The 12,339-nt window shown below is 38.1% G+C and overlaps 1 protein-coding gene across 3 annotated transcripts in view; it reads right to left on the bottom strand.

Annotated features, from left to right (window-relative positions):
- Positions 1-12,339, bottom strand: part of EPAS1 (endothelial PAS domain protein 1) — a 151,215-nt gene that overhangs the window by 56,067 nt on the left and 82,809 nt on the right. For 2 of the 3 annotated variants that reach the window (XM_074949377.1, XM_074949378.1), the window contains exon 2: positions 11,022-11,212. The exons of the other annotated variant lie outside the window; for it this stretch is intronic. In XM_074949377.1, the coding sequence (XP_074805478.1) occupies positions 11,022-11,212 (191 nt within the window). The remainder of the gene's footprint in view (positions 1-11,021; positions 11,213-12,339) is intronic. 3 annotated transcript variants of the gene reach the window in all.

Raw genomic sequence — 12,339 nt, 5'->3', positions numbered from 1 at the left:
CCTACCTAAAGAATTAATGATTTAATATTAAATGGTAAATCCTACTTATACCTACGATTGAGCACTTTGACCAGTCCAAAAAATAATCGGTCAATTGACCAGTAAAATATTGTCAGATAAGGTCAAAAATGGTCAAATATTTTAAAGCATTACTTTATTAGAACAGTAACCACAGTAAAAGCAAAAAAGAAAGACTTTATGGTCTCCAATAGACTTAGCCTTAGATAGACACATATTCCTAATTACAGAAAACAAATGTACTTAACTGAGATATTTTAACTCAGAAAAATGTGAAACAACGAAATGAAGTTCTAAAAAATGAAAGAATAATGATCTTTTCTAGCAATGTCAGGTTAGCATTTAAATGTGAACATTATTCAAGACAGAACAGTTACAAAAGAAAAGAAAAATGAAATTAAACAGAAATAAAACAAAACACAAAGCAACTATAAGAGAAAAAGTCATTTTAAAATGCTCTTATGCTAGGTAGACAGCAGGCCAACTCGGTGAGCAGCTTAATGACTATGCCTCTTTTCTTTTTGTGTTGGGGAAGGAGGTTTCATGACTGTGAACCCTTCTCTCCCTCCCCCACTCCCTTCTGAGTTAATTTTGTATGTTTGTCTAGTCAGTTTAGACTGCAAGTGCTTTGGGGTCAGGAAATGTCTCTTTTAACTTGTTCAATGTGCTTTGTAATCCACCAAGAACATCAATGGCCTGATACACAAACAAAAATATACATGCATACAATGTTTGTTCTAAAAGATTCCAGCCAATCAAAATGCTCAACTTTGAATTAGTTCACCTTTTCCCCCAATAGGTGGCATTAGCATGTAGTAATGTAAGTGACCAAGATATTTAGGTAGACTTGCTAACAGATGGCACCATGATACATTCAGAAAGGTAGTCTGTTGCCTACATCAGAACATTCTTGCTGCAATACTTGACTGTGGTCAAATAATAGGCGGTCAGCTGACAGGCCAATTGACATTATTTGATGAGTCAACTGACCAGACAAGCCTACATAAGGCTTTCTGCAACTTCACTGGGTGAGGCACGGGAATGTACTGAGAGATGTGGATAGGGGAATTTCAGTGGATCATACACTGCAGCCCCTACACACTGGAACTGACCATACCCCATAGCCAGCAGACCACATACCTGAAGTGCCCAATAGGAACATACTAAGGCTGAATTCTAGAACTCCCTGGAGAGCTTATTTAGGCATCATGCCCTGATGTTGTGTGGGTGTGTTGGGAAGCGAGGGAGTGGAGTCATCATTCATCCACTTTCCACCACTCCCAGCACAGGACAAGATTGAGCTCTAATGAGTGAATGTCATTTCATTTGTGCATAACTATTTAGATAAAACAAACATGTAGGGCCTAATTCCTCTCTTGTGCAATTCCACTGGAACTGGCAGATAGAAAACATAACAATAGATCTGAATAATATTCACTTTGACCATAATGCCCAGTTAAAACAATTAATGTAAGCGGCCATCTGCCTTCTAAGTGCAATTATGCTGTGTACAGAATGTCAAGACTACTCTTCCCGAAGCAAATAGTTCAGCCAGCAGGGGCCCTGGCAATAACCCAAAACAAACTGCACCATGTGGGTTCACAGAAAACCTAATCTTCTTGACTCTCCATCTCCAACTGAAGCCTCTCTTTTCTATTTTTTTTCTCAGATCATTAAATTTGCATTAGCAAAACAACACCATTCAAAAGAAGGAAGACTATTTTGTATTCCAAAATATTCAATACCACCAACGGTAAAAGGCAAGTGCTTTACTTGTAGTATCAGATGATTGCGTTACTTTTCCATATGTATTATGTCACATACACATGCACAGAATGACTTCCTTGCAGCACTCACGAAGAGGTGCATGATCAAGCCCTAGGGGGCCTCAATTCAGCAGATCATTTAAGCACGTGCTTAAATTTAAGCACACACTTAAGCTCTTTGCTGTATCGGACCCTGTCCATTTTTTAAACATATATTAGTACAGAAAAAATGGCCCAATGCTGCATAACACTGGCAGCCTCAACGTCAGTAGTTAATGGGAATCCTCACTTGTAGTCAATTAGCGCTTTGTAGGTCCTGCTGCTGCTCACATCCAAGTCTTGGTCTACACATATATTTTGTACTGGTATAACTATGTTGATTAGGTATGTGATTTCTTACCCATACAGTTTTACCAGTACAACTTCTAGTGTGGACGTATCTATACCAGTATAAAAGATGCCTTATACAGGTATAGTCATTCCCCTTCCTGTGTGGGGAATAACTATCCCATTATAAAGCATCTTTATACCAGTGTGACCAGGCCAGACTAGGGGCGTTGCACCATTTTAACTACACGGGTATAGTTAAAGCGGTACAACTTTTGTGTACAGACAAGTCCTAAATCAATGGCAAAAATCTGATTCACTTCAATAGAAGCACAATTTTGCAGACTGATAGGAAGGTAAACAGAGAGACTTTGTAATTCGTGCATATCCCAGAAATGACTCTATTCTTTTATTTTGTTTTAAATTTTCTTAGGCAATTTACCAGTGGACTATACTAGACCATAAGCATGAGCTCTTTTAGCCTGAGAGGAAAATGTTTGAGCAAGTTGGGAGGGAATGAAAATAGGGGGTTAGAACAGAATGACTTTTTCAACTTATGTTTACAGTAGCTGTGATGTCACTTACTTTGGCAGAGGTAACCTGGCATCTCCTCTCCAGCTTTTTCAGGGGTTTAGGAAGGTAATTACTGACTCAAATTATGTTCAAAAAATTGCTAATTACATATTGAAACAAGCATGATGTATATTTTCCCCTTTACGCAATCTTACAAACAAATGCTTCATTTTAATGGAGCCTTTTTCATTTCTCCTTTAATAATGATTGTGGCATAGTTACAGTGCCTTGATAATACAAGTTTGAGACTAGAGTGCAAAATTCCATTTTACTCATTGGTCTCCTTAAATTTATATTAATTCATACCACATTACAACTTATTATTTGTATTATGGTTGTACTGTACTTAGGGACCCCAACCAACATTGGAGCTGCGTTGTGTGTGACACAGTACAAACCCATGATGAGAGAATTCCTGCTCCACAGAAGTTAGAGTCTAAAATAGACAAGGCAAAGGGTGGAAAGGGGTACAGAAGCACAGAGAAGTGAACTGACCTGCCCAAAGTTATACATGCCACATATGTAGTAGAGCTACGAATAGAACCCGGGTGCCCAGAGTCCCAATCCAATACCTTAGCTATTGGATCATGCTGCCTCCTGATAAAGTATTTCCTAGTTTGGGTAAAATCTAAATCTTTTACAGCTTTTTAATCAATTCTCCTCTGCCCACAGAAAAGTAGAATCGATCACCCTGTAACTTTGAACTGTTATGGCAAGTTCTTGTTGTAATGTTTATAGTAACCTTCTTTTATGCTAAAAATAGCTCTCGTAAACAAGCTTTGATTAATTCCCACTGTCAGGATGTGCGCTGTTCCCAAGTTTTAGAACACTTTTTCCATAGATGCTTGCTCATTTCCTTTAGTCCAACCTCTTGGAACAAATTTAAATGCTAAAAGTCAGATTTCCCTTGAAAGATATAACAGCTCAGGTGTAAATAAGTGCCATATGCCATCTGAAAGAAGAGTCTTTATTCTTTCAGACACCTATTGTCTTGCTCAGATGTGACTTTTTAAAATTTAAAGACGTATCAAATGCATGTGTGGTCTATTGGAAATCGTCTGCACTGGCATGACCTAGGAGTCAATCTTCAATGCTTGACTCCTCCCCTGGACTAGGCAAAGACTCAGAATGTTGTCTGGATGTCGTGTTCAGCAGATGAAATCACATGCTGCCTAATAACAACAATTACTGCTCCCTACTCCCCCCAAAAAGGGTGACAAGGTTTTATCTGGCGTGTGGGGGGGGGAAGAGTGAGCATTCTTTGTTAGGATACATGTACTGTTCCTGTAAAACTATGCGAGGAGAAGGGTAAGGGAAGGTTCTAGGGAGAAGCCCTACAGCAGTGGTTCTCAACCAGGGGTACATGTATCCCTGGGGGTAGGCAGAGGTCTTCCGGGGGCACATCAACTCATCTAGATATTTCCCTAGTTTTACAACAGGCTACATAAAAAGCACCAGTGAAGTCAGTACAAACTAAAATTTCATATAGACATTGCCTTGTTTATACTGCTCTATATACTATACACTGAAATGGAAGTACAATATTTATATTCCAGTTGCTTTATTTTATAATTATATAGTAAAAATGAGAAAGGAAGCACTTTTTCAGTAATTGAATGCAGTGACACTTCTGTACTTTTGTTTGATTTTGTAAGCAAGTTGTTTTTAAGTGAGGCGAAACTTGAAGGTACACAAGACAAATCAGTTTCTTGAAAGGGGTACAGTAGTCTGGAAAGGTTGAGAACCACTGCTCTACAGTGAACCACAGAGAAACAGAATAGCTTTACAAATAGTATTATTTGTCTTATTCTAGTAAAGTTTCTCTTGTTCAGTATCACAGGAAACTGACTTTTTCTGTGATTCTCTGTCCTGATATAACAATCCTCATGTCTGAGAAGATATTCTCTATTTGTTCAATAAAAGCTGCAATTTAGATGCATCAGCAAAAAGCCATTAGGAAAGCTCCCAGGTTCCTGAAGGGTTCACTTAGAGACAAGCACATCAACAACTTCTAGAAAATATTTGCTTTCTTGCTATTTAGTAACTTTATTACAAAGCGTTCATATCCAGTCAGGGCCACCCAGACCTGTGAGGAGGTTCAGGAGGCACTCAGCACCATGCAGGATCAGGCCCTTAGCTGGAGTAAGTCAGATATGACTTTTCTCAAGAGAGATGCCATTGCAGGAATGTAATATTCAGCATGCTCTCCCACTCTCACTGATGGGGCTGGGGTCGACACAGGGAGTTATTTTTCCAATTAAGCAAAGCAAAGCAAACAAACAAGCTATTTTTAAGAAATGTTTTATGTCACAATGGCCTCAGCTTGTCCAGACATGCTAAACAATAGCCAGACCAGTGCTCTGTAGAGTTTATGCTATTCCTTAAAATCATACAGAACAGCTATTTTTTCCCTTCTGCTCCCTGCTGGCTTTCCGGCTCTGTTGTCTCCCTCCCTTGAAACAACTTCACACCGACTTCCTTGCAGCCTCCCTTCTCTGAAACAACTTCCTGTCTGCTTCCCAGCTCCCTCTCCATTCCTTCTGCTGTCTCTCCACAGAAACAACTCCCAACACCCAACTTCCTCTGCTGGATTTCTACATAGAAAAGTGTCCCAGGTGTCTGTACATTTAGAATGAGGAGAGGGAAAGCTGACAAAACAATCTTCGCCTGATTAGCCCAATGAAAGTATCTGGCATAATGTGGACCATATTACATGGTCCTGAAAAACACAACTCACTAATGTCAATGAGAGTTCAGATGTGCAAGGCATTGGTCCCAGTGATGCTTCTTTTCTCATGAGTGTTGTCACCGTCTCAGTTTAATTGCTGGCAACATATATTCATATACAAAATTGTAATTTAAGTAGCCTGGCTATACCCCAGCATTCCCAGGCCAGCCGGGAGATATAATCCCTCCAGCGTGTCCTGGGTCGGTCTCAGGGCCTCCTCCCAGTGGGACATGCCCAGTAGTGTTCCAAAGGAAGCCTCCCAGGGGGCATCCTTATCAGGTGCCTGAACCACCCCAGATAGCTCCTCTCGATCCAGAGGAGTAGCAGCTCTACTCCAAGTCTCTCCCAAATAGCCGAGCCCCTCACCCTGTTTCAGAGAGTAAGCCCGGCCATACGCATATATATGCTACGCATATATATGCAAGTGTTAGTCCATCAAATTTTATCTGTGTACTAAAGTTCCCAGGAACAGGATTCTGCAAACTCTTACACCTCTTTGGACTTCAGTTGAGCTATTCACAGTAGTAAAATGCAAGACCAAGATCCTAATTTGGAAAAAACCAAGATACACTCATTTTCTGATATAAAGATGACAAAATCTACCATGTTAGTATAATTAGAAGACATCTTGAAAAATCTTTAAGGTGATCATATTTAACAATATCTCTACTAAGTTCCAGTTATATTGTGTACTGTTCCGTCTATGCACAGCATGGAAACAATTATAAAACTATTGTTTCAGTTTGCTTCCTGTGATACTGATCTCAATCAGGCTGTCAGACCTACAGCCTGTATTTCTAAATGTTAAAGACTTCCTATCCTACATTCCCACACTGAATTGCCTACTGTGAAAATCAAAGGGAAATGTGTTACTAAGTAAAGAACAACTTTTATAAAAGCAAAACCTGGTATTTTTTACCCTTTTGAACGCTGAGATATTCAGCCAGCTATTTCCTATTATGATAGGACACAAAGGGCCAAATTCAGACCCTTCAGTGACTTCAGTGGAGTTGCAACATCTTACATGGAGGCAGGTATTTTCAGAGGGCCTTAATGGAGGAGGAAGTGGGGATAGAGCATTGGACTGGGACTCAGGAGACCTAAATTCTATTCCTGGCTCTCCCAGTGACCTGCTGGGTGACAATGGCCAAGTCACCTAACCTCTCTGTGCCTCATTTTACCCTTCTGTAAAACAGAGATAATGACCCTGACCTCCAATGTAAAACCCTTTGAGTTTATTATTAAGCATTTATTAAATTATTTTTATTATTATTGTTAATGATGGAGTCAGGCACCCAATGACTTTCAAGAGCAGTTGGCTATCTAATTGCTTTAGGCCCCTTTGAAAATTCCTGTTACAGTGTGAAAGTAGGATCCAGTCCTCTGAGGTGCTCAGCACTCTGAATTCTCACCCCTATCAATGAGAATTAAAGAAGTCAGCCCTGACAGGATCAGACCCCTTGCAGGATCAGAACACGTTGCAAATACTTTGATATCAAAATGTATTTTTTCTTAAACGACTGTAGCTTTTGGTAAAAACAATCAAAGCTTGAATAATAACAAAAACACTAAGCAAGCAGTATTGTGTACTGGATTCCCTTTAAAGTATTTTTTTCAAGTTGAATTGGCAGCTTGCGTTACTGACAATGTGAGTACATAAATGCAGCACATATTATTTTTATAGTTACAAAATAAATACACTCAAGTCCAGTTTATATAAAATGTCTAGCTGACTTAATCATGGTTGTGTCCAAAAAGACAAGATAAAATGAAAAGGAGTAGCCTGGGTTGAGGCGATCCGCGGCGTCTCATGGAGCGTGCAGTCCTTTAAATTCCCATTTGCAATGTTAGCAGTCAGAGACCAGATGTCACACTAACTTCTGTGCTTCTACTCAACCATTTTATCAATGTACCCTACTGGAATTAGGTTCCTCGTGTATAACAAAAGGGCCAAATTCTGCTCTTGTGAACACCAACATAAATCAAGGGTAACTTTATTCAAGCTACTGCAGCCAGTTTCGATTTAGACTGGTGTGACTGACAGCAGAATGTGGTCAAGTATCTCACAACCCACTTTCCATTTTGTTCCACACTACTTTCAGAATGTTTGCATGATGAGCAGCAATCCTGGTCATACATGAGCGACAAACTAAAGGTTTCCATTAAATTTGACATTTCAGCATCGTCTGATGACAGCTAGTATGTTGCTAAAATGTATCTAATTCAAAAGAGCCCAATATCAAAGGTGGTAAACTAATTCTCATCCTGCTTTCAAATTAATTGATCAGAAAAACTATGCTATTTAAGCCTTAACTATTGTACATAACTATTATACAGCAAAGTCAAGTTCTTCGTATTATTAGCCAGCCCCCATTCTCTCTTGAGGGACAAAAACAATATTTTTTTCAACTAAACCTTGACTGCGAATAGTTTGCTCAGAAATGCCAACTTTTATTTACCAAAAAATTGATTTCCAAATATCACACTTATTCAGGGCAAGAAATAATTTCCTAATGGGTATAGGTTTACTTTAGGCTAATTCTTTAAATATATAATTCCTAAAATATCTCGATCTGTGTTTCCTTTTTGGGAATTTATTGGTAGGTTTCTATTCTCCCTTGATACCAATGCATTCTACCCACTAGTCTTAATGGTAATCATGTGTGAATACTGAGGGAGGCAACAGGCTGATGAAAGTAAAGTTTTGTCTCATCAAAAAGGATTTCAAAAATCTTTGCAGTAATTTAACACTGCTGTGTTCTAAGACCAATAAAATGTTTAAACTATATATTTCAAATATTCAGGGCCAAATTCATCTGTAGATCACTTGGTTAACTTAAACAGATTTGCACCTGAGATGAACAAGCCTATGGGCCAAGATTTTCAGAAGTGACTAAGGATTTTGTATGCTCAGTTTGGGACACCTTAGAGGGTTCTGATTTTTGGAGAGCAGGTGTAAAGCACTGTCTGAAAAATCAGGCCCCTTTAAGGTGTTCAAGGTGGGCCCTCAAAAGTACAGACACACAAAATAACTTCTGAAAGTCTTGGATGTCTAAAGCTGCATTCTGTGTAGTAACAACTCAGACTTTGGTTAGAAGATGTAATTATGTTTGCTGTACAAACAGAAGAACAACATCTGACTTGCTGCTGGATTTATAGTTAAATGCATACCTGGCTTGGAAGATAAAAAGTTGAATTATTAAAACAAAGGCTCTCACAGCTGTGACTGATGACTTATTTCAGGTTCATTTAGCTACTTGGTATTGCAGGCAAAGTGATTCAGTTGAATTCACCACAAACTTGTTTTAAAAGCTGATTTAATATCACAGACAAATCATGCCAGTATCACATCTTGGAACTGTCAAACAGTATAAACTTAAGCCAGACATGTATGAGGGCATTAAAAGATATGTTTTATTCATACTTCTTAGTCTGCCAAGAAATATAGATTAATTTCTTTTTGAAAGAGTTCATTTTGCCTTAGTAATTGCCAAATGAATCTGGTGTCCTTGTGTGATGATGAGAACAACAAATCGTAAGTTACTTAATTTTAACTTTCAGAAACATCCTTGTAATATAATAATGTTATCTGATGAAGTGGGTTCTAGCCCATGAAAGCTTATGCCCATATAAATTTGTTAGTCCCTAAGGTGCCACAAGAACTCCTCATTGTTATTTGTCTAGTTGTCCTTAGTGAAAAAAAGAAATTTGTTTTCCCACTAATCTAGTCTACCTCTACCCAATCAATAGCTCACAATCTGTAGATGAAAAAAATGTCTTCAATTTTTAAAATTGGTTAACTGGTAACTAGTTGGCATGACATATGGAGTTTTTAATTGGAAGAAAGTTTGTTTATTTTATGCAACTTGTTTGAGTATGGCATATTACTGACAAAACCACAGATGATATGCAAGTTCTGTTAAGCAAAAACAGTTTTCTGAAGATCCCTCTATTTTATGTCCCATTATAATAGGCACAGATAGTAATTGTGAGAAAATTACATTCTATGAGCCAAGAATAAAAACTCTTAAATCAGTTCTGAGGAAGTGGAAAGGCACCACAGTAAACACACAGGCACCCCATAATCACTTGGAAACAGAAGTGCATGCATTTGACTTAATCTGACGTGACCTGCTGAAAAACCACAATTAGCATGTGACTTAGCTATTACGCTCCATGATAAAACAGACCCTCAGGAAGTAACAGAAAAAGTAAGATGCTTTCTAATAGCGTTTTTTTTGCAGTATTACTATATATCCCATTTGTCAACTTAAAGACTGTGGGTAAGATCTTGACTCCATTGAAGTCAACGGGAGTTTTGCCACTGACTTATTTGGGAACAGGATTTCACTCATACTATTTCATTTTTAACTCAGGCATTGTATGAGTTATTGTTAATGATGTAGTTTCAGTGTTTAAGAGGTCACTGTATCAAAATCAACCCAGAAAGATCAAGAAGTGACCTGCAAATCTTGAAGACATGGTTAACTTTGAAGAACATGCAAAGATTCAGGTCTGTTTTTAGTTTAATCAAACAGTTTTACCATCCCTAGACCTTACAGTGTTTAGTCCAAAGAACTAAGTGATCTTTTGATTTCAGATGTTGTAATTACTCCTTATACATCCCATTGTAGGTTATGAGTAATGGCATGCCTCCAAACATCAAGAGATTCATTCTTCACCATTTTACATCCCTAATTTTTTCTGTCAGAAAACTAAATACAGGTGTTACTCCTTGCCACAATTCAGAACCAAAGAAGAATGGAAACTACTATTACAGTTGCTTTCATTGCTCTTGCAAGTTGTGGGGGCCACAGATGCTCACCAACGTCACTTCCCAGAGCAGCGTACGCTCAGAAGTGGTAGCAGTAATTAAAAACTTTTGAAATACATTCCACAGTTTACACATGCTGAAAGATCCCATTCACCATGTGTGCCTCCATATAGCTCTCTATCAGCAAAGTGGGTGGTTTCTATTTTAACAGAATCTCTCCATCCAGGTAAAATATTTTAAGATTGTGGCTTTAGCTATTTTAGCACATTGTGCCTCAGATCTACCAGAATACCATCTATTATCTATCTACTATCAGCCTATGGTACTATTAATCCTTTTAAACAATGTTTTTTGGACATTCACAATGTCAGAGCTGCCTTCTAAATGCAAGTATGCAAATGTGTTTTCCATGCCAAATCAGGGTTTACCTATCTCAGCATGGAAAATTTTCTGCAATTTATAATCTAGGTATTTTAATTAGGATTAAATTCTTGAAGCCTGAAATCTTTTTAATTGATTTTAATTAACCATTTTCTTGGGCATTTTTAGATGAGTTTCTACCTATATGAAATGTCATTGAATTTGGCTTCAATTCTTATTTTGACAATTAATACCTTGCACAATTAATGACTGATATTGCTCAATTTTCTCTCAGCCCTTAAAAAAATCATATTGTCCTGATGAAAAGCTATGCTCTCATGTTTGTCTGAGTTCTCAGAACACATGCTGAGATGTCCCATTTATGCCTTTAGTCTCTTGTATTTAGAAAATAATAAGCATACCTTTGCCATTGTGATATCAACTAACATTGACCTCTCTCTTATATGGGCCTTACCTGAGGACAACAGTTTGTGAGTGCGTAAGAAACTGATTGCCAGACGCATTATGGATGCCTTGTCCAGATGCGAACTAACATTGTGGGGCAAGGGCAGTTCATGGGCTAATTCATAGAATACTTCAGTCTCCTTGCTTCTTCTGCACCTTGCTGCATCTCTTGATTTCTCCTTTCTCCTTTCTGAGCTGCTCCTATAAAGTAAGCAAAAAAGACACCTCCTGAGAAGCAATTCATATCTTAAGAGAAACATTCACTGCCAAGGAGTATAATCTTCTCAGCGGTGAGCCAGCTGGGCCATTTGAATTAAAATAATAGATGTGATAGCATTTTGATTCTTTATAAAAGCCCCTGGCAAGTGACATCACAATAAAAAAAATTGATATTTTATTCAGGTCAACATTTGCTCCCACTGAATTCCCATTGACTTCAATGGGAGCAAACTGTGGCCGTTAGTGATAAGACTTAAAAGATACAGCAAATCATGGGTGCTGCCATCATTCAATTTAAATTTGATTCACTAAAGGACTCTGTTTTCAGGAGATTTTAAAAATTGTTTGGATTTTTCAAACAAGCTGAATTCAGATATTTTCAGTCTTTGGAGACATACATATCTTTCAAAACGCCTTGTAAAGAAACTGACGTACTGACCCCATTTAAAGTTAATGGCAAAACTCCCATTGTCTTTACAAGGGCAAGGATTACATCCAGAATCTTTTCATTTCCATAACTATATAAAATAACGTATGGAATGATACGGTATTATCATGGAAAGCTGTTCTGATAATTCTGCCTACAGGGCAAGGAACTTTTACAGCGCTGTCATATGGGACATATATTTAAGAAAAGACACCTTAATAATGTGAATTTACTACTGATCGCTCACAAAGGATCCAATCCTGCCAGGACAAGAGTGCAGAGAGAAGTGCACCAGGGTGATAGGTGCACAGCACCCGTTTTACAGCTTGAACTATTTCAGAAAGTGTGGCGCTGTTCCTAGATATAGTGAGTTGGAAAGGCCATTCCTTGCATTTCAATAAAAGTAAGCAGTATGCTATCAAGCTCTGTTGGTCTACACAAAATGTCCCAGTTCAAAATCTGATGTTACACATGAAAAAGCATCCTTTTCACTTTATTTTTTTTTTTACTATGAAAGAGACTGTCCACGAAATATATTAATTAAAAAATACTGTAGCATGAAATAAAGCCTATTCTTGGCAAAATCTGTTCCAGTAAATTCTCCTTCTCTCTCCTGTCTGTCCCTCCAGTGAAATAAACACAACCAACAGAGCCGTCTCCTCCACACTCCAACGAGAACAAG

Source organism: Natator depressus, chromosome 3, assembly GCF_965152275.1.
Source record: "Natator depressus isolate rNatDep1 chromosome 3, rNatDep2.hap1, whole genome shotgun sequence".
Taxonomy (NCBI): domain Eukaryota; kingdom Metazoa; phylum Chordata; order Testudines; family Cheloniidae; genus Natator; species Natator depressus.
Note: the sequence above shows the minus strand (reverse complement) of the source record. Positions and strands in the feature narration are given on the sequence as shown.